This window comes from Emericellopsis atlantica (genome assembly GCF_019669845.1).
Source record: "Emericellopsis atlantica unplaced genomic scaffold F5Z01scaffold_17, whole genome shotgun sequence".
In the NCBI taxonomy this organism is placed as follows: Eukaryota; Fungi; Ascomycota; class Sordariomycetes; order Hypocreales; family Bionectriaceae; genus Emericellopsis; species Emericellopsis atlantica.
The window spans coordinates 266,161-285,733 of NW_025764719.1; the positions used below are offsets into that span (position 1 = coordinate 266,161).

General features: G+C 55.0%; 9 protein-coding genes across 9 annotated transcripts; 5 read left to right on the top strand and 4 right to left on the bottom strand.

Moving 5' to 3' along the window:
• The first annotated feature begins 739 nt into the window (after positions 1–739).
• F5Z01DRAFT_160486 (uncharacterized protein) lies at positions 740–2,451 on the top strand. Its single transcript, XM_046257790.1, has 3 exons — positions 740–950; positions 1,003–1,808; positions 1,864–2,451. Exons 1-3 carry the CDS (start codon positions 902–904, stop codon positions 2,230–2,232), a joined length of 1,224 nt encoding a protein of 407 aa, XP_046117185.1. The 5' UTR covers positions 740–901; the 3' UTR covers positions 2,233–2,451.
• F5Z01DRAFT_160726 (ATP synthase complex subunit H-domain-containing protein) lies at positions 2,423–3,955 on the top strand. The gene is made up of 3 exons (XM_046257793.1): positions 2,423–2,910; positions 3,020–3,095; positions 3,450–3,955. Exons 1-3 carry the CDS (start codon positions 2,884–2,886, stop codon positions 3,719–3,721), a joined length of 375 nt encoding a protein of 124 aa, XP_046117186.1. The 5' UTR covers positions 2,423–2,883; the 3' UTR covers positions 3,722–3,955.
• Positions 3,956–4,290: 335 nt separating this feature from the next.
• Positions 4,291–7,457, bottom strand: F5Z01DRAFT_688737 (serine/threonine-protein kinase sck1; the record flags this gene model as incomplete). The annotated part of the gene is made up of 2 exons (XM_046266057.1): positions 4,291–6,199; positions 6,247–7,457. The coding sequence occupies 2 exons, from the start codon at positions 7,455–7,457 to the stop codon at positions 4,747–4,749; spliced, it is 2,664 nt and encodes an 887-aa protein (XP_046117187.1). The 3' UTR covers positions 4,291–4,746.
• Positions 7,458–7,459: 2 nt separating this feature from the next.
• F5Z01DRAFT_160588 (uncharacterized protein) lies at positions 7,460–8,859 on the top strand. The gene is made up of 3 exons (XM_046257792.1): positions 7,460–8,200; positions 8,304–8,354; positions 8,448–8,859. The coding sequence occupies exons 1-3, from the start codon at positions 7,697–7,699 to the stop codon at positions 8,520–8,522; spliced, it is 630 nt and encodes a 209-aa protein (XP_046117188.1). The 5' UTR covers positions 7,460–7,696; the 3' UTR covers positions 8,523–8,859.
• A 2,777-nt stretch (positions 8,860–11,636) lies between these two features.
• F5Z01DRAFT_675176 (uncharacterized protein) lies at positions 11,637–12,487 on the top strand (the record flags this gene model as incomplete). Its single annotated transcript, XM_046265122.1, has 2 exons — positions 11,637–11,803; positions 11,851–12,487. 2 exons carry the CDS (start codon positions 11,637–11,639, stop codon positions 12,485–12,487), a joined length of 804 nt encoding a protein of 267 aa, XP_046117189.1.
• Positions 12,488–12,513: 26 nt separating this feature from the next.
• On the bottom strand, positions 12,514–14,241 carry F5Z01DRAFT_682083 (iron hydrogenase; the record flags this gene model as incomplete). The annotated part of the gene is made up of 1 exon (XM_046265740.1): positions 12,514–14,241. The coding sequence occupies one exon, from the start codon at positions 14,239–14,241 to the stop codon at positions 12,514–12,516; it is 1,728 nt and encodes a 575-aa protein (XP_046117190.1).
• A 381-nt stretch (positions 14,242–14,622) lies between these two features.
• On the top strand, positions 14,623–15,399 carry F5Z01DRAFT_658343 (uncharacterized protein; the record flags this gene model as incomplete). The annotated part of the gene is made up of 3 exons (XM_046263694.1): positions 14,623–14,744; positions 14,789–14,906; positions 14,959–15,399. The coding sequence occupies exons 1-3, from the start codon at positions 14,739–14,741 to the stop codon at positions 15,396–15,398; spliced, it is 564 nt and encodes a 187-aa protein (XP_046117191.1). The 5' UTR covers positions 14,623–14,738.
• A 36-nt stretch (positions 15,400–15,435) lies between these two features.
• On the bottom strand, positions 15,436–17,178 carry F5Z01DRAFT_160538 (putative C2H2 finger domain protein). Its single transcript, XM_046257791.1, has one exon. It carries the CDS (start codon positions 16,767–16,769, stop codon positions 15,561–15,563), a length of 1,209 nt encoding a protein of 402 aa, XP_046117192.1. The 5' UTR covers positions 16,770–17,178; the 3' UTR covers positions 15,436–15,560.
• Positions 17,073–18,789, bottom strand: F5Z01DRAFT_160387 (uncharacterized protein). The gene is made up of 3 exons (XM_046257789.1): positions 18,673–18,789; positions 17,599–18,562; positions 17,073–17,539 (listed from the first exon to the last, which is right to left on the bottom strand). Exons 1-3 carry the CDS (start codon positions 18,676–18,678, stop codon positions 17,376–17,378), a joined length of 1,134 nt encoding a protein of 377 aa, XP_046117193.1. The 5' UTR covers positions 18,679–18,789; the 3' UTR covers positions 17,073–17,375.
• Positions 18,790–19,573: the final 784 nt, after the last annotated feature.

Genomic DNA, 19,573 nt, shown 5'->3' on the forward strand with positions numbered 1-19,573 from the left:
CGACGGCTTGCAGAGATGCCGCGCCGGCAGTCCGCAGACGCACCACGGAGTGGAACGATACTGATCATGGTGAACTTGGGGCGGCCGAACGGGGTCCATGCTCTGCGACAAGGTGGCGGGTCTAGGCTTGACACTGGCGCGCAGCCATGGCTTGTTCTGACTCCTGAGAACGGAAATAGCAGAAGGGACACGCATCTCAGTCACTACTTCGGCAGCTCATTGCCGACAGTCGCCGCGTTCGATTACGCGTCCGCGATCAAGAACATGATGCGATGGGTTGATGCTCTTAGGTCGCCGAACTCTAGAGGCCTCCGGAGTAACCGTATGTCCATGGATGGATTGCAACCAGGGCCCTGCAAGCTTCTGGTCGGCAAGTTATGCTTCATTCTAGGTTTCTGCATTGCTTGGCAATCACTAGTGAATTCATTCTCTCGTGCAATTTGGTTGAATCAGTGAATTACAGATGTGTGAAAGCCATTCCAGCCTCAAAACTCAATCCCATGGACTACGCGGTATGACGCGACGACTTTCGCCGACGTCGAGTTGCACTTGCAGAGCTAATTACTGGCGACATTGATGGGTGTGCTTTTGTCAAGTCACTAAAGGAGCCTTTGCACCGTTGCTCAAGATCGATGTGTGCTGCGGAACTCGGATCCGGTATTACCCCTTGGACCAGGATGATTCAATGACTATCATAAGCCGGGTGCCAGCTGCCCTCTCAGAGCACTGCCGCTGAGCTAATATTTAACTCTGTACTATTATATCTTCCTACTCCCCTCAGATTTCTTTCCTGTCAGCTCTCAGTCGGAAAGGCCAAATAACTTCAGCCCTTGCCACTTGCACTCGAATCGACGGAAGGCATCCAGAGCACCCTTTATATCTTCAAGGAACATCGAGGAAGATGAAGGGCCACTCCATGCTGGCTGCCGCCGCTGCTGCTGTCTTGCATTGTAAGAGGGCATCTACTCTGGAGTAGAAGAACACTTGATGACGGTATTGTAGATACGGCCACAGTATCCGCCCTAGCATCGACGAGCACAGGGTCCAACGGCGACATCCGATTCCAATGGGGCGTCCCTGAGGCTGTTGCCAGCTCTGGCTCGGGTAATGTCTATTTCCAGCTCGAAGCCCCAACCTCATACGCATGGGTCGGCCTGGGTACTGGCAGTGAGATGAGAGGATCGCAGATGTTTGTCATGTACACCGACGGGAATGGCAATGTGACCCTGAGCACGCGGGAGGGCACAGGCCATGTTCTGCCCGACCACGTCAAGCTAAGCAACACGGAGCTGCTGGCCGGCTCTGGCATCGCGAACGGCAAAATGGTAGCCAACGTCCGCTGCGGCGACCTCCAGAATCTCGACCTTGCCGGTACCAACAGCTGGAACGCGGCCTGGAGATCCGGCAATGCCCTCGACTCGACAAACGTCAACTATGCCATCGCCGAGCACGACGGGACCACGCGCATGCGGGTGAAATTTGGCAACGCTGGCATCACGTCGGACGAGAACCCCTTCCTCACCAACGTCACCAACAGCGACAGCGGCAACGGTGCTGTGGTCAGCTCTGGTGGCAGCAGTGACAACTCGGGCTCCTCTCAGGGGGGAGGTGGCAGCAACACCGACGCCATCATCCTTGCCCACGGCATTGTCGCGCTCGTCGTCTTCGCGTTCTTGTATCCCCTTGGCGCCATTCTTATGCGTCTTGTGGGCAATTGGTATATTCATTCGTTGACACAAAGCCTTGCATGGCTAGCCATGTGGGCGGCCTTTGGCTTGGGATACGTTGCCGCCAATAGCGAGGGAGAGGTCAGTTCTATCATCTTGTCGAGGGTCCAGCGGAACGCAAGCTTACCAGTGCTAGTTTTTCAACCAAACCCACACGATTCTAGGCACCGTTGTGATTGCCTTGCTCGGCATCCAGCCCCTGCTGGGTTGGCTTCACCATCACCATTATCTTAATCACCAAAAGCGCGGTTTCGTAAGTCATATCCACATCTGGTACGGACACATCTTGTTGGTCTTGGGCGTTATCAACGGCGGAATTGGCATCCAATGGATGGATTCATCAACCGGTTTCAAGATCGCCTACGGCGTCGTGGCAGTCGTCATGTTCGTCGCCTATATTGCGTTCACTATTTTCAGCGGGATAAGGAAACGAAGACGCGTCTCGGGCGCAAAGATTTCACCAATAGACAGCACGGAGTTGTCACCGATAAGGAGCGTGGAGTAGAATGATGGGCAATTTCGCCCAGAAGATCGGTATTAGGTGGGAATGTTTTGGAGGTTCGATAGATCTGGCGTTTGTTACCTGTGCTGATTCGTGTCATATCTTTGTCAAAATCTCATTATAGACCTAGTTCAAGCATGCCGTTGGTTATGAGCCTTTCGTCAATAGTGCACTGCTAGAGACTTGTAGTGAGTAAGGTAAGGTATGTGTCGACCTCGAGCTTCCTTTAATCGGTCGTCACGAGGACGTCTGGTCGGGGACTGACGCGCAACGTCCTAGATGTCTGAGTCAAAAGACAGGCGTCAGAACGCCTCAGGGCACCCAGCTAAGACGACGATCGAGCAGAGAAAGCCAGATGCGTGACAGCGCTTAGTGCATCGTCATGACCGCATGAACGTGAAGGATGATCGCATCCCGCGCTGCATGTGGTATGTATCGGAATCACGTGAGCTTGCTTGCAGTGGGGGAAGCTCCCCCATCGGGCCATCGCATCCCCCAATTGCAGCTGTGCTTTGCGTGCCTCAGGCACGCCTGGAACCCGCCAGTCAGTCTTAGCCGAGCATCTTCCTCACGATTTTCATCAAAACCCTCAATCGACCAACCACCTTCACCGGGCCTGCCTTCAATTGAGCATTCCGACCCCGTTCGCCCAAGATGCTCTGCCAATTGTCCCGAGCTACGGTAAGTCATTTCTATCGGCCCTCTCCAGCGACTTTTTGGTCTTTCCGCCTCGCCAGGAATAGTTGGTCGTGGCACGATGTCGCAAAGGACAAGGACTGATCTCATCTAGCGCGCTCGCTCCGTCGTCGGTGCCATCACCCGACAGCAGATGAGGGGCTTCATTGCTCCCACTGTCTCCCGCAGAGGTAAGCCGATTTTCCATACAGCTTCGACTCGACACACGTTGCGATGGATTGGTTCGGTACGGAGCGTCACGGAACGACAATGACGACGGCGATGCACTACCCCGACCGAGCCCGACACCCTGAGCCACGATCAATTTTCAACAAACGAACCTGTGTCAGTTCGGTCAGCAAACTTGTCGATTGATGGTTTTATTCGCGGCCAGTCACTCGGGAACGCGACTATTGCTCAACGCAATCAATAACGCCGACATATGACGCCGCTGTACCTCCGTACCGCCAATCCATCCACGCGGCACCCTCGCGATCCTTGCCGTCATCTAATTCTTTTAATGTGATGCTAACTAAAACCCACAGCCGACTTCGTCCAGGAACTCTACCTGAAGGAGCTCAAGTCCTACAAGGTCCCCACCGTCAAGGACAGCGACTCTGTCGGCCAGGTCCAGACCTTTGTCACCCCCAAGACCCCTTCCTCCCCCGAGGAGGCCGACCTCGCCGGCAGCCTCAAGGAGTACGAGAACATGGCCGTCGAGATCGAGGGCCAGGAGAGCGTTTCCGCCACCGCACAGCCCGCTGAGCTGCCCGACTGGCTCGAGACTGAGGATGCGGAGGACGCCAAGGCTCACTAAACGTTACGCTCTTTGATAGAAAGAGAGACACGGAGAAGAGCACTCGCCAGAGCTATTGCTACTGAATCAACGCTAGCTTGGAGAGAGGGGGATTGAGCGGCACGCCGGCACTCGAGAGAAGGCGTGCCTGTGGCCGTGGGCCGCGGAAGACGAAGCAATCGTCTCGAAACGATGAGGATTTCTTTGTGTCGGTAATCCTGTGTATACTTGCCTCGAAACAGCCTGCTGTTGGTGTAGTTCATTTCAATGCAAAACGCAAATGCCAAACAAGACCTGAGCGAGTCCAATGTGAAGGATCACCTCTGCAGACGACATAGATTGCAGTGAGCACGTGTGCACCGTGCCAAGATGTATTAGAGAACAATCACGGCCAGCTATAATCCATTTGATTCCTGGTTGGATTCGGCTCTATCCTCACAGCGTGCATCAGCTGGGCTTTTGACGGGTGCCTCTGCAACGAGCAAGTTTCACCCGTTGAACGCTCTGAAAGAAAGCACACGGGTATAATTGCAATGTCTCATGCCGCGGTATCTCGAGTTATCGAACACGTTTAGAGTTGTGACTGGGGAAAGTTCGACAACACCAAGTCCACTAAGCATCAAGCTGTCGGGATGATACGGAAGCTTGGCGGAGCCACGAATGAGCTCCCTGCCACGTTCAACAAGCCAGGTCCTGCGATTACGCAAGGCTTCGAGCAGAGCATGTGTGTATACGATGATCGTGTTGACTTGCGTGAAAGAGTCTCGGATTACTAGTACGACCCTACTTATTCGCATCTGCTCATGTCACTAATGCAAAAAGCCCATCGAACGCCACTCAGTGAAGAACCAGCCGCCCATGTCCCCTATTGCTTTCATGCACCCATTCCCCATCTCGAAAATGCAAACCCCCCCGTTCATGCAAAAAAAAAGTATGGGAGACCCTCTAATAGAACATGAAACTGTGCGCAGGATAGGGACTTGGCGATGAGGAAAGACGAAACGCCGAGATGAAAGGATGTACAGAATATGAGAGATAGGCAGCTATTACATATCGAAATGCGACCCTCCCACCATCTGTTCATCGTGTGGACCTGACTTCATGATGCCGCTCATCCTGTTGGCCTTTCGAGGGTCGATGTCGTCAAGGTTGTCCCAATCGTCGTCGTCATCATCACTGCGCCTGGCATCATCCATCTCCTCGTCATCCCGAACGGGGCGATCACGCATGTGGTCATCCAACGCGCTCTCGTCCACAAATGTGAACCCCTGGAAGTTGGCCTGGACAGAGGGAGACAGCGGAGTACTAGCCGCGTACCCTCTCGCCAAGGCCGCCGCTCGCTCGTTGAGTGAGCCATTCGTGTCGAGCGCGGTCGTAAACTCGGGGTCAAAGTACGAGACGTCCGTCTCGGACTTCAACTTTGGCTTGAATGGGGGAGAGATGAGCTTCTTGGCCAGAAGCGTCCAGTCAATGTCCGCAAAGAACGGATGTTCCTTGAGTTCCTGCGCGTCGTTGGTGGCACCGAGACGGTGTCTCGGGTTTCGGTTGAGCAGCCCTTTCACAAAGCTGCGTCCTTCTTGCGAGAGCGTTTCTCTCGGGAAGCGTACCTTCCCGTACGCAATGTTTTTGTACATTTGCTGCGTGTCTTCGGCATAGAAGGGACTCCAGCCGCAGCACATTTCAAATACCAAAACACCCAGTGACCAGAAATCGACCATCTTCGTGTAGCCTGACTCGTCCATCAGGACTTCGGGCGCTAGGTACTCTGTTGTGCCGCAGAACGTGTTGGTCGTGTCGTTTTTGGTGAGGTTGGCCTTGGAAAGACCAAAGTCGCAGAGCGCAATGTGGCCGTTGGCGTCCAGGAGAATGTTCTCCGGCTTAAGATCGCGGTATACAATGTCGTTGTTGTGGAGGTGCTGAATAGCAAGAATCAGCTCGGCGATGTAGAACTTGGCCCGTCGCTCATCAAATCGACCTTCTTTCTGAAGATGCCAGAACAACTCGCCACCGGACATGTAGTCTGTCACCAAGTACAGCTCCGAAGGTGTCTGGAAGGAGAACTTCAAGCCGACGATAAACGGGGAGTCGGCCATGGCCGTCCGCACGAGGATATTCCGTTCGCCAACCGTGTGTGCCACCTCTTTCTTCTGGACAATGACCTTCTTCTGCAATACCTTCATGGCGTAGATGCGCCGGGTATCCTTCTTCCGTACCTGGTACACCTGCCCGAATGTACCCTTTCCGATCAGTTTGAGGATCTCGAAATCGGTGGGCCCGTAGTGCTTCTTCTCGGATTTTTGGAATTTCGACTCCACGTAGATTTCGCCAGTTGGAGCATCCTCGGCCATTGTGTCTGCATGTCCCTGCAGAGCGTACCAGCCCTTTGTACCCTCCTCATCTTTCGAGGCCTGAAATTGGACGTGTCCGAGGAAGTCGTCGCCGCTTGCCGTGTGGCTGTACACCGAAATGTCGACGGACATGTTGGACTCGACAACATCGCTGCGAGGTTTAACAAGACGCGCGATCGCCTTTGCGTAGGAACTTACAAGATGGCCTCTGCATCCCACTGAGGGTTTGTGAACGAGGTTCGCGCATTGCGGGGGCGCGCCGGTTTCGAGTCCCCATTACTCGTATTGCTGCTTTGCCTGCTCCTCATGGGTATAGACATGGGAGTTCGTCCCGAATCACTACCCTGGCGCTGGATGGGGACACCACCAAATCTTGACGGTGTCACGCTTAGAGTATCCTCCTCTTGGGATACCCTGGGCCCTCCAGATATGAGTTCGCTCCGTTGGAACACGACCACAACGTAAGGATCCCGACAGCTCCTCAGCCCTCGCGCTTCAGGAATTTTGATTGTCATCTTGCCTTTCGCAGCAGGAGCCTGCCCTCCCGTCGAAGGGGAGGCACGAGGAGTCTGGGTGCCACTCTTCTCAGCTCCATCGATGCTCAAGCTGCTTACAGAACCTTTATCTGCTTGCGACGGGTGTGCGGCGGACAAGGCTCGGGTCGGAGTCGGTGGACCGCTCTTGAACAGGGCACCACGTGTTAGCTCTTTGATACCATCAAGAGAGAACCAGCTACCAGTGTTTTGGGACGGGGGTTGAGCGCCAGCGGGTTTTAGGCTGGGCGCCGGCTTCCCAGATACTTCCCGGTCAGGAATCATGGAAGTTGATTGTGGGGATGGAGGGGCTGGTGTGCTTGAGGCAGACGGGATCTTGCGCTCCTGCTCGAGCGACTTGTGGCCGGAGGATGGTGTGGAAGTGGGGGGCGTTGGGTATGGATTGTTCTCATGTTGGGCACCTTGCGTGCTGTGTCCCCCGCGTGCAGTCTGCGATCGGGCGCCCAAGGGTTCGAGAAGTTCAGCATCCGAGAACTTTCCGTTTCTGCTGTCGCTGGGAGACAATGCTCCCGAACCCAGCGCTGGAGACAATCGCGACTGCGAATGCGACGGAGATCGTGACCGCTGATCGGCGGTGGGCGCTGAGTTTTCAACGGAAGGCAGAGCACCCTCGAGGGGCGGGCGGATCGCAGTAAAGGGGGAGGAGGAAAGCATGTTGTTGGTATTAGAGGTAGAACGAGACTGAGTTTGACGAACCTGGCCGAAATAGCTCATAATTCCAGGCAGGCGCTTGTCGTGAAGGTCGGGTTGGGGGGTCGCTATACCAGATCGTGGGGTCTCGTAACCAATCTGGTCCCCACAATCCTCATCAGGCGTGGCCGTTCTAGAAATGTGGTCAGTAACGTAACGGGACATGGTCGTCGGTCCAGAGAAATCGGTGCGACGAGCGAATGAGTCAAAAGGATCCTATCCTGAGGGCTTGTCAAGGGCTTGGGAGTGGGAAAGGTCCGAAAGGAAGAGTGCAACAAGTGGGTACGCTACTTCATGACGGCTGCCAAGAAGCGTCGGGCATGTTAGGCCTGAGGAGAGAGGAGTGAGGGGGGGTAAAACTGGCAGACAAAACAGCGCTGTTTCAATTGCTTGTTGAATTCGCGATGTGTCCGGAGCCAGCGATAAATTCACGGGACTTGGCCGGCTCCAATCGGCCGGCGGCTCATCTCTGCAATTCAAACCCTTGTAGAGTTGCAGCGAACGAGCCGCTGAGTTTGTTTCCGCGTGCTTCCTTGGGGGGGAAATCCGCTTCCGACAACGGCGTTGACGTATACGACAGCACATTTGTGCTGAGTATGACTCTTGCGTGCATGGCTGTCGCAGACCATGCCGAGGTCGCGATTCATATTATAAAATGGGCGCCAGCATGCTGCGGGAGCGCGCTGGGGGCCCCGATGTACAGTATCGCCATTCCCAGTCGCTGTAGATTGATTGCGGTCCGGACTCGAGCCAAGAAAACCGGCTTGTCAGGACTCAGCACCCATCCATCCACATCGCCATGTGGAAGAGTGGGTCCCGGTGTTGTAAACGCAAGTTTTCATGCGGCAGTCCTGCAGTTATGCTTGTCGATTCTCCAGATGATGCTGGATGCAAGCAAAGCACAACAGGTGCGCGACAATCCCATTGTGTTCTGATCGACTGAAACTGTCTGCGGCATGTGTCGAGACGGCCATCAAATGGGGTATGATGATGATGTTTGGGGAACTCGAGGATGATTTTGGCGAGTCAAGCTCGGAGCTAGCGTGCTCGCGATGCGCCGTGGTAGGTCAAACGCCTCCCGCCTGGCGCCTTGGTGTCGACACGCAATTATGGCGCTTTTGCGATACGTGTACGGACAGGCTAACCAAGTCGCAGAAACTGGCATGTCTGGTCCAATATAAAGCCTTGGAAGTCTGCGCAACGGCTTCCATATCATTCTTTGTGTGGTAAGACGACTTGGAGACTGGCCTGTATAACCGTGCAAGCTGGCGGTGGCGGCCAGAATCGAGTGGACGTGTCCGCATTGCCTCAAATTGCAAGGCCATTTGCCAAAGCGCGCCGTACCATAATTGCTTGGAGCCATGGCCGAGACAAAGCTGTTGATCGCGCTGGGCGTCCCTTCACCCGGAAACCAGGACGGCCGTGAAAGTAGATGATGGCTAGGGTGGCTCGCCGAGAGCTAAAGGCAGGGAATGGACAAGGGAAAGTAGAAAAGAACACAAATATCTCCGTGCGTTCAGGGTGATAGAATATGAGAGTCCCTTGTGCCGGCCATAGAGGGAAGATGGCATGATGAATAACAGGAGAATAATGGTCACTTACTTTGACATCATCGCTTGGGTGGCCCTACGCAGGAGATCGTAACCTCCTGCGTGCCCATGAGCGTTTTCAGATCCCGACATTGTCAGTCTGTTTGTTAGGCGTTTTGCAACGTTGGTTATGCAATCGCCCCCTGGGTGATGATGATGGATAGCTCGAAGTTGTTGTCTTGGAAGTACGAGGATGGGGCGCCTGGGCAAGAAGCGTGAGGTGGATTTTGGAGACTTGCGAGTGAAGGTGCGGAGAGCCGGACCCTGCTGGCTCGCGGCTCGGGTTCACAATCCAGGACTGCAAGCTTGCTGAGGCTATGCTACTGTCGATGTCCAAGGCTGGAATAAAACGTGGGATGAGAAGTAACTTTGACAATGCCGAGATGAAAAATGATGACGGGCGGATGTCTGTCGGGATTCTGATGACTGATGAGGGGACGATCGGAATGGCCCAGATCCAGGTTGATCAGTGGCAGTGGCCCACGGCTGCTTTGCGCTACAGGTGCGGGCTGGACTCCATGTCTGTTGAGTGGCCGCCAGGGCACGCACAGTGGGGCAGACACCGCGAGACACAGCAATGACAGCACCCATAACGACTGATTACAAAGTAAAGCTGAACTGGCCTACAGTTATTAATTATGGATACAGCTTTCATCAATAGCTCAGAGGTACGTCAAGCCTCTCCTTTCGTTCTGTCCAAGTGCCCTAATTAGCTTCTTTATGATACCTGATGGTTCCAAAGCAATGGAGTGGGAGTCGATACTAATAAATTGTGTTCATGCGGGGATGCTTCTCGCTCTACCCTGAAGGCAGGCAAGGGTCAATTGCCCAAGTTCTCCGATATCTTCCCATTGGTTACCTGGTAAGTATTTGACAATCAAAGCGCTGGTCGAATCCGCATGTCGATAATCCCGCCAAGAGCCCAAGCGCATGCTCGTTCACGAGCCGTTCAACTTTAACCTGGTTGCCTCTTCCTCGTAAACGGGTCCCGCTCTATGCTCCAGACCGGTGGGCGTGGGTGCGTAACTTTTAACCTTCAGAACCTTGAGATCATCTTCACCTTACGAATGCGACACCATGTAGTACCCGTACGAAGCAAGCTCTGAAAGAGTCTCGCTCAGCATCGCGGGGTTTCAATATAACCTGCCCTGCCTGGTCATGATCTATTACTCGCCAAGACTGGAAAAGTTGGAGGACCCTCCGCGCAAAGCTGAGTCGAGGTGGGGTTTTTACTTTGCGGGGTCGAGTTGAAGGGAATGCTTCCTCCTCAAGACCACTGCCACCATTGCCGTTAGCTTGACACCCAGCCGGGCAATTTCGGAGGGCTTGAGATCTCATCGGTCTGCCAATCTTCTGTCATGGCCTTGTTGCGCTGGTGAAATAGCACGGACGACGTTGCCGTGTCGTTGCTCCACGTCTAGAGCGAGGGAGGGGCTGTTGATAGCTCCAAGAGTCCAAATCAACTGAGGCGCAAGTGTGCCTCGTACATGTGGCCTAGACTTGTTAGATTCTACAAGTATTCATGGAACCTGGGATAAATTATTCGATCTCCCTGTCGTTGTGTAAGGCAACAAGTTTCCAATTCTCAAGGGTCAAATGGCACTTGAGTCAGTGTTCCTAGGTATGTCATGATTGCATGTCGATGGACCTTCTCCTGCCCCGCACTGACAACATCACGTAGGGGTTCGGTGCCGATCTCTCGATATAGTTGAGCGGAGTGACTGGATCCAGCGAAAACAAGCATCAGTCCCTCGTCACGCTGCAGCGTAGTATCTATAAGCCCTGACTTTTAATCGCACCTGGGTAAGGTAGATTGCATGTGCACTTGCAGTCGTTTGTTCATACGTCAGCCAGCGTCTTGTACGCAGCTCACCCCTGCCCACGCCAAAAGGAGCATTTGTCGGCTATATTGTAGTTGGTCTCGCATGTTTCCTTAACAGCGAGTAATTTCTTTGTGTGGCACTCCACCTAGCACATGAAGATGCGAGCAGCCGAATACGTGGTTTCACAATGTTCTGTGTTGATGTGGTTGCTGTAAGTAGACATCTGCTTGGGTATTTGTAGAAAGCAATCTAAGGCAACTGTACCTAGTTGCTTTGCATTTCCTTCACAAGAAACCTTCTCCTGTGATCCGCAAGAAAGGGCAAGTTATGTTGAACATCCCGCATTGCCGTAACGGCGTGATATTACTTCCGAGCTGCGCGTAGTTCTTCCAGCCATTGCTTCTCCTGCTCGGGCATTGCTTGCTTCGACGACAATGTGATGGTCTTGGCAGGTTTGAGAGGATCTCTGTATGTACCTAAGAGGCTGAGCAAGCCGATCTTCTGAATGAACTCTGTGAGAACTTACGAGCGTCGAACCACTGGTGGGCTAGTTTCGTGACAAGAGCATCCTCGTCGCGTCTTGGCCCATCACCCATCGTGACGCTTTCACCAGCCGCATGTTCCCACTGGTGAATTGGACCAGGCATAGCGAAGAGCCTTGTGTTCTATCAAAGAGCTTCGTCAAGTCAAAAGCTGGGGGAACAGTTCCACAGCGTGTATTGGAAGATCGTGTTCTTTCGTGGATGGTGCTACGTGAACGTCGGCGCGCGCAAGACTCGATTGGATTGGCCATTCTTCAGCCCCACTTTCGACGTCGCGAAGATGCAGCAGCCACTCTTCGCTACCAAGCTTTGATCTCTGTCTACTCGGCTGGAATTCATAGTCTAGCCACGTATGCGACCACAATCTGAAAAAGATTTGCCATTGTCAACATGCCTAAGAAAGCCCCCATACCGGATGCTTGGGACGACGACTGGGAAGCCCAAGCCGACAGGATAGACCTCCGACAGCCCACGCCAGAGCCTGAAGCCGAGCCTTCGAACAAAGCTGAGCGGATCGCGCGTCATGTCGAGACAAACAGGAAACTCTGGGAGTCGGCGTATGCAGCTCCATGAACTCTTCCCGACACCATTGCTGACTTGCTAGGGACACGCCCGACACATTCCACTTTGTCGAGGCGAACAACAACGTTCCGCTGCAGACAGGCTTCAAGCCGCAAGTAAAAGTCCTCAGCCGGAAGCCAGTCATTGCGAAAAGAGTTCCTGCCACGGGCATGTCGAATCTCTCACTGCAGGACGAAGAAGAGGACACCAAGAGCCAGGAGGGGCAGCCTTCGCCAGAAGAAGTTCGCGCCCGGCAGAAGAAGGAGCTCGAAGAGAAGCAGCGACGATACGAGGAGGCCAGGGCTAAGATCTTTGGACAGGGGCCTGCGTCCTCATCGGGTGCCTCGTCGCCATCCGGCGGGGGCACAGTCACCCCGCCACGAGCAGATGGGCACGGCAACGCGCGGGCACGAGGTCGTGGGAGAGGCGGCCAACGCGGGGACAATCGACGCCAGAACAACAACACAAATAACCAGACAAACAACGTGGCGCCGACGAGGGAACTCTTCGATCCTGGCTATGCACCCAAACTGGAACAGAGAGGCGCTGATAGCCCGCAAAGATTATCTACGCCGAGGCTCGAGCAGCAGCAGCAGCCCGCTATCCGATCGCCCAGAGGGCCTGATGGAAGCGGACGAGGGGGTTTTGGTTTCGCTCAGCGCGGTGCAAAGGGTAATTGAGTATTCACACCTCTATGGTCTATATGCTACCAGCCACCGCCGATCTTGCCCGCGAGTTGGACCACCTTTTCTGTGTCGGTGGTATCCTTACCAACATCGCTGATGACTTCGCGATAACTCGTGTAGGCGAGTTTGTCGAGGCCTATGCCGGTGGCGTCAGCCCAGTGCGCCAGGGTATCATGGATATAGGCGCGAGATATTCCCCCGATGACATCTCCGGCATCATGGCCGCCTGCAGCGTCAGTCTCGTCGCTGGAGAAATAGGCCTCGTCCACCTCTGCCAACCACTCTTTCTGCGCTTGAGGACCTGGCTTTCCCGACAAGTTCTTCCTCTCGACAACGATGGGATCTTCAACCTTGATCTGGCCGCCACCGTTGGTACAGCCCCCCGGGCAGGCCATGACCTCGACGTATCCGTATTCGAGGGAAGAAGACTTGCCAGTTGGTCGTCGTGCGCTGCCAAATGGCTTCCCTCCAGGCATACGGGAGGGCTTGGCAGGCTTCAGTCTTCGCACCAGATTCTGGATGTTTCGGAACCCGTAATATCGGGCTGCCTTGAATACGGTCTCGCCGTTGGCTGTGATGGTGTATTCAACAACGTCGGTGTTTCGGCCGCGGTTCATCTGGATGGAGGACCCTGGTATCTGCGCCGCTCTTGTTTGAAGAATGTGGTACAGGAGCCCCCCCGAAGAGCCAGCCGATTCAGGGGCATTGCCCGCTGTTCGTCGAGGGAACAAGAAGTCCCTGAGCTTTCCGTCGGGAAACCCTTCGCGTGTTGCCGCCTGTACAGGTGTCGGAGGCATCGCGAAGAAGTCGGTATCCCTGGACTGGGCGAGCATCAAGATCTCCTTGCTGGTAATCACGCAATCGACATCCCGCACACCTCGACCAGGCTGGCCCGAACCCTCCCAGATTTCGTCTGTCAACTCTTCTCGGCTGGCCTCCAGCTTTTTATCGAAGCATGGCATGACAGCCAGATGCCAGATTCGGCTTGGCGGGATGCCAAGCTTGCGACTCAGAACCGTCTTGAGCAGTGTACCCATCAGCGCTTGAGGGGACTTGACCCTTGACAGATTTGGCAGCACGTGGGGGTGTGTTTTCTCGGCATAGCAGACCCATCCCGGACAGGACGCGGCCAGTATGGGCTTGGAGGGAGCCGAGACACCAGGCCTCGAAGTCTCGAGGACCTCGTCCGCACCCAGCACCAGACTAGCTTCTCGCGCAACGTTGGTATCAAACACCCAGGTGAAGCCGTTGTTGAACTTGCCGCCACTGGGCAGGCCTGCTGGTCCACTGAGCAGTTGCTCGAGCATGTGTCCCGCTTGCTTCTCAGACTTGCCACCGCACGCGGCCGCCAAACTCGCCCTCGACTGCGGACTCACGCTCGCGACGAACAGCTTGGCATCTGGATCCTCCAACCCTTCCACAGCATAATTACCGCTCGCATCGGGCCCCGCCACTTTCAGCGCTGGCGCCGAGTCCAACAACGACAACACCTCCGCATGGCTTTGCAAGCTCACCAGGACGGCCTCTGCTGATGTGACACACCCCGAACAAGCAAGACAATCTGTCAAGGAGATTTCGGCAGGCGCATTCGACTGCGGCGCGGCGGGATGTTGGCCGTCGAGGATGACTTCTGTTTCGTTCGATGGTTGAGTGGGAGGGGCTGTTGGCAGGGTTTCGACGGGTTTGATGCAGGCGACACCGGGCGATATGAAGTCGTTGAGGTCGTCTGCGGATAAGATGGCACTCATTGCGCCGGATCGGAACGTTGGTACTCAACGGCCGCAAGTGCTGCGCGAGGGATTCAGTGGTCGTGTATGTGTGCGCGCAGTCGAAGGTGGGGTGGCGAAGAAGTCGCAGATGTGGATGAAAGCTGCGTTGTAGCTGCGTGAAGAGTGGTGATTATGCGGCAAGGACTTGGATAATCGCCACTAGATATTCTCCTAATAGAGATGGGTGAAAGTGGATGTAGAATACAGACAAAGCAGTTCTGCGCAATGAGCAGCTGAGGATTAGAAATGTTCGAGATGCCGACCCCCCACGATGCAAGTTGGATGCGAAATCGGCCACCTATAGCGCTAGGCTCAATGTGGAATCCAAGGGTCCGCCGCGAACCGACGACGGGGATGTGACGTCGTCGGATGTAAAAGTAGGACGCGACGACTTCTACAAGTACTAGCAATCAAGGTCTCGTCAGCAGGCGACATCTGCTACTTTTCATAACCTCAACCACCATTCAAAGCTCAACATGGATGTACGTGTAGACACTTTATACGTGATCCGCCGCTAACAACGCAGACCGTTTCGACCTACAGCTTCGGCAACCTCGCCTGGCTTTCCACGCAGGCAGTACCTCTGATCATCTGGCCATCGTCCATAGGAGCTCTCCTACGTGTTGAAGATGCCACCTCAAGCTGTACGCTCTAGAATTGACTGCGCACGGAGCCTAACTTACTGACCTGGTTTAGCTCTAGAAGCCTACTTTGCTCGGTCACTCGGGTTTGCCCTCCTGGCCTTGGGCCTTATCGTGGTCCTTCTCTCTGGCGCCGTTCCATTAGGCTCCGAAGTTGACGGTAAGATCATATCCCACCGAGATGGTTCCTCCAAACTGACTCAGACAGCCCCCCAAAATGGCCTGTCTCCCTATGCAAGCGCTGCTCTCACAATTGCGGTTCTCCATCACACTGCCGCTGCCTGCTACACTTACTCACGCTACGCGTGGACCGGACAGACGGGTTTCATCCTCGGCACGATTGGAAGCAGCTTCTTCGCGGCATTGGGGCTGTATTGCATTATGTTTGCGGGCGATAAGGCCATGATCAGTCGGTATCACAAGTTTGACCAAGGAACCAGCGGGTTCCCGTTCAAGAACAAGGAGTCCTACCGCTCCAAGAAGAAGGCGCTGTAGATGTACAGTATACATTGAATGTATTAGTCTATAGAATTGTGAGACCGAAGCGCTTGAAAAACCCCCGTGAACTCCTTGTTACTTTTTGTCGTATCATTGAAAACATTGGCCATGAAACCTGCCCATAGCCTCAAAGAGCATGGACGTAAGGATTGCCCCGACTCATGGAGGCGACACTGGCCGCGGCCGCAAACCATTCTCAATCGTATTGACAGGCTTGGGATCCGACAGGCCGTTCGCGGGCTCCGTTTCCTGACTGTCCATCGGGCCGCTGATTTGGACATCGGCAGCACCACTCAAGATCGCATTGCGCCGCTCATGCCACGCAACCTCGCTCTGAATGACCTGGGACAGCAGCACCTCCTTCTCCTGCCACTCCTTGTAGTACTGCTCCTCGAGTGCCTTGCATTCCTTCATCAGCGTGTCGTTCTCCTCCTTGGCCCACTTGTCCTCAAAGTACAGCTTCTTGTAGAGTGCCTCGCGGTCCGCCTTGAGCTCCTCCTCGCTGAAGAGGTCGGACGACATGATGGTCCAGCAGCCTTCGTGGGGATCATCCTTGCCGTCGGCGAGGGGCTCGTCAGACACATCGTCGCCGTTGTTGCCATGGGATTGGGGTGTCTTGATGATGATTTTGAGCTTGTTCGCTTTGCTGCCGTGGCCCTGGGATTTGGGGACGGGGTCGGATGGCCGGAGGGTCTCGGTCTCGTGGACAGTGCGCATGTGCTTAGCTAGAGCGTCCGACCGGGTAAAGGAGCGATCGCATTCTGTTCTCGTCAGTTCTTCTGTTTCTCGCACACAGAGGCCGCAGCACCGAGGAGGGCGAGGCTCACCGGGTAGGTAGCAGTAGAAAGGTTTCTCCCTAGTGTGGCTTCGCATGTGTGCCTTGAGCGCGTAACCGCTGGCGTGTGGAAGCCCCTTGCGTGAGCACGTGTTCCATTCGCAGGTGTACTTCTTTTGTCGGCTCTCAATGTGGGAGTTGTGGATGTGGTCGACCAGCCTGTCCATGTCGCCCATGTCGCCGGCTACGCAGCCGTCCCAGTCGCAGACCGTGACCTGCTCCTGCATATCCTCATCGTCAGGCCGGGCATAGGGGGGTGAGCTGGGTATGTCGGCCGACGTGTCGGAGGAGATGTCTGACACATCCCCGAGGGCCACATCGGGAGGCGCTTGAATGTGGTCTACCTCGGGCTCTGCTTCGTGGGCGATAGGCGCGGCGGATGAGGTTGTTGACGCGACTTCGGTCTTTTGGCGTTTGGACGGGCGGGCAGGGGTCTCGTCTTCTTCGTGAACATCCTGGACGGACTCATCCTCGTGATCCGACCACTGCTCTGAGGACAATGGGGAGTCAAGTGGTGAAGATTCGCGCGTCATGGTAGCGAGCTGTCGCTGGAGCAGGGAACGATTCCTACTCTAGGAGGCGGATGATATATTGAGGAATGTCGATGGATGCTTTGTCTAGTGCGAAAAGCTTCCTGGACCACAGAGATTGCCAGGCTATACTGTGATAGAGAGTGCGCGTTTGGGATGGGCGGAGAGGTGCTGGCAATTTAGTCGCAGTCGGCGCAAGGAGGTTCGCCAATTGCGACGCCACTCGAACGGGCTTAGTGCGGTCTCTCGCACCACGAGCTCAAGCCTCAGCAGCCTCAGCTCTGGGCGCTGCAGTTCAGCTTTGGATCTGTGAACTAATAATTGAGACCGAATCTCGCATGGCCGGGACCGCCTGATCTAAAAATCGCTGGACGCGTCATTTCGGCGGGCGTCACGAAAACGAGAATTTGGTATTACATCGCCTCGCTACCAAGTAGTCGACAAGATCCAGTCCTACGAGGCACACACATGTTGGAAATTGAAGATTCACAGTGACGAGACTCTTGACTGAGACGCTCGTAGAAGGGTCTGCTGAACAAGAAGAGAGATATCATTCAATCATGCCGTTTTCTATCAAACCCCGGAAATCACCATCTTGTCCTTTTTGTTTCAAGCATGTCCATTTGCGCCGTCCAGAATGTCCCGCCTCGACTTGACAGCATCCGCCAAGTTCTGGAGCACGCTCTCGGTCTCCTCCCAGTGGATGCACGCGTCGGTGATGCTGACGCCGTACTTGAGGCCAGCCTTGCCCTCCTCGGGCACCTTTTGGCTACCTATACAGTAGTTAGCAAACCTGGGTCCATGACATGTGATCAAGAAATATGCGACGTACCCTCGTTGATGTTGCTCTCAATCATCACACCCATGATGGCGTTCTCGCCCTTGGCAATCTGCTCGGCCAGGCAGGCCGCGACCTTGGGCTGGTTCTTGTGGTTCTTGAGCGAGTTGCCGTGCGAGCAATCGACCATGAGCCTCTGGCGCACGCCCTTCTTCTCCAGGGCCGCCTTGGCCTCGGCGATGCTGTCCGCATCGTAGTTGGTGCCCTTGGTCCCTCCGCGCAGGATGACGAAGCAGTCCTCGTTGCCCACCGTGCCCACAATCGCCACGACACCGGGCTTCGTGACGGACAGGAAGTGGTGAGGGTGCTGCACGGCGCCAATGGCGTCAATGGCCACGCCCAGCGACCCGTCGGTGCCGTTCTTGAAGCCGACCGGGTAGGAGAGACCCGAGGCTAGCTCACGGTGTAGCTGTGACTCGGTGGTACGGGCGCCAATGGCACCCACAGAGAGCAGATCGGCCAGGAACTGCGGTGAGATGGTGTCGAGCATCTCGCTAGCAATGGGCATGCCCTTGTGCGTCAGGTTGACAAACAACTGCCGCGACAGACGCAGCCCCTTGTTGATCTGGAAGCTACCGTCAATGTCGGGGTCGTTAATCAGGCCCTTCCAGCCGACAGTTGTGCGCGGCTTCTCGAGGTAGCTGCGCATGACAATGACGAGCTCATCCTTGTGCTTCTCCTTGGCCTTGAGCAGCAGGTCGCAGTAGGCGAGGGCGGCTTCGGGATCGTGGATCGAGCATGGCCCTACGACGACGAGGAGACGGTGCTTGGGGTCCTTGTCGTTGACGACGGCGACGGCCTCATCACGGCCCTGGAGGACGGTGGCGCGCGACTCGGGCGTCTGGGAGATCTCGTGCTGGAGGAGGTCGGGCGGCGTGAGAGGGTTGTAGCCCTTAATGCGCCAGTCTTCGGCTTCGTTCTTCTGGCCGACGAGCTTGTTCTCGATGAAGAATTGGCCCTGCTCGCATCGTCAGTTCAGAAAGGTCCGATGATCGGCGGCTCATTTCGAGCGCAGAGTCATTGAGAATTTTGGTGGGGGGAGGGGCAGCAATAGGGACAGAAACGTACCGACATGGTGGGCGTTGTGCGTGTGTGTGTAATGCTCGAGATGCTGGGACAAGAGTACAGTAGAGTCAAGAAATGGGTATCTCTAGAATAAAAGAAACAAGAAAAATGCCAGCAAATGGTGGTGAATCAGATCGCGGACCGGTGGGATGGTCAGGGAACGGGGTCCGACAAGGCGGAACGAGGTTAAATATGTCGCGCGCTCCTTAAGCCGTCGCCCACAGCCACCACATGCACTCACTCGCACAGGGAGACCACCGGGAGAAATTCAAAATCATGTCATACCAGTCAGTCAGTCATACTACTGCTTCCTACTTCGCATCCTGCTGCTCCTCCTCTGGGCCAGCCCACCTCTTTGGTACTCGTAGATGTCTGGTCCTACCTGACAAGCACTCATACCCAAGCACATCAGTGGAAAGGCCCGAGTCTAAGGACTTGCTCATTATTATTGCGATATCGCCATTGGCTGGCGCATGGCCATCTTCATGCATTCACACTAATACCGTTTGCTTATGACCTCAAAATACGATGTCCATCATCCATCACGATGTCATGGCTTTCCTCGAACATATCACCGGCAGCCTGCCACAACAGCGGCCCAAGACGGGAGGCTTATTATACGGTCTTATTACTTCGCAGATCAGATGCAAGGCAGTTGCCCAGCGTTGGGACCCTTTGCTCCGGTCCGTTGGAGACGCAAAATGCATAGTATTAAGAGGTCCCTCAGGCCGTGTGAGAATTCGTTCTTGTTTGAATTTCCATAATTGAAGTAAAAGCTCACACTTGACTTCCATCTGGTATTGTTGCACCCTCGGATTACTGCCACATGGCCTCGTCGCGTCACCCAATTCGTGCGTACAATAGTCGGTCACGATGCAAACACCGGGCCGCTGCGCAACCACGA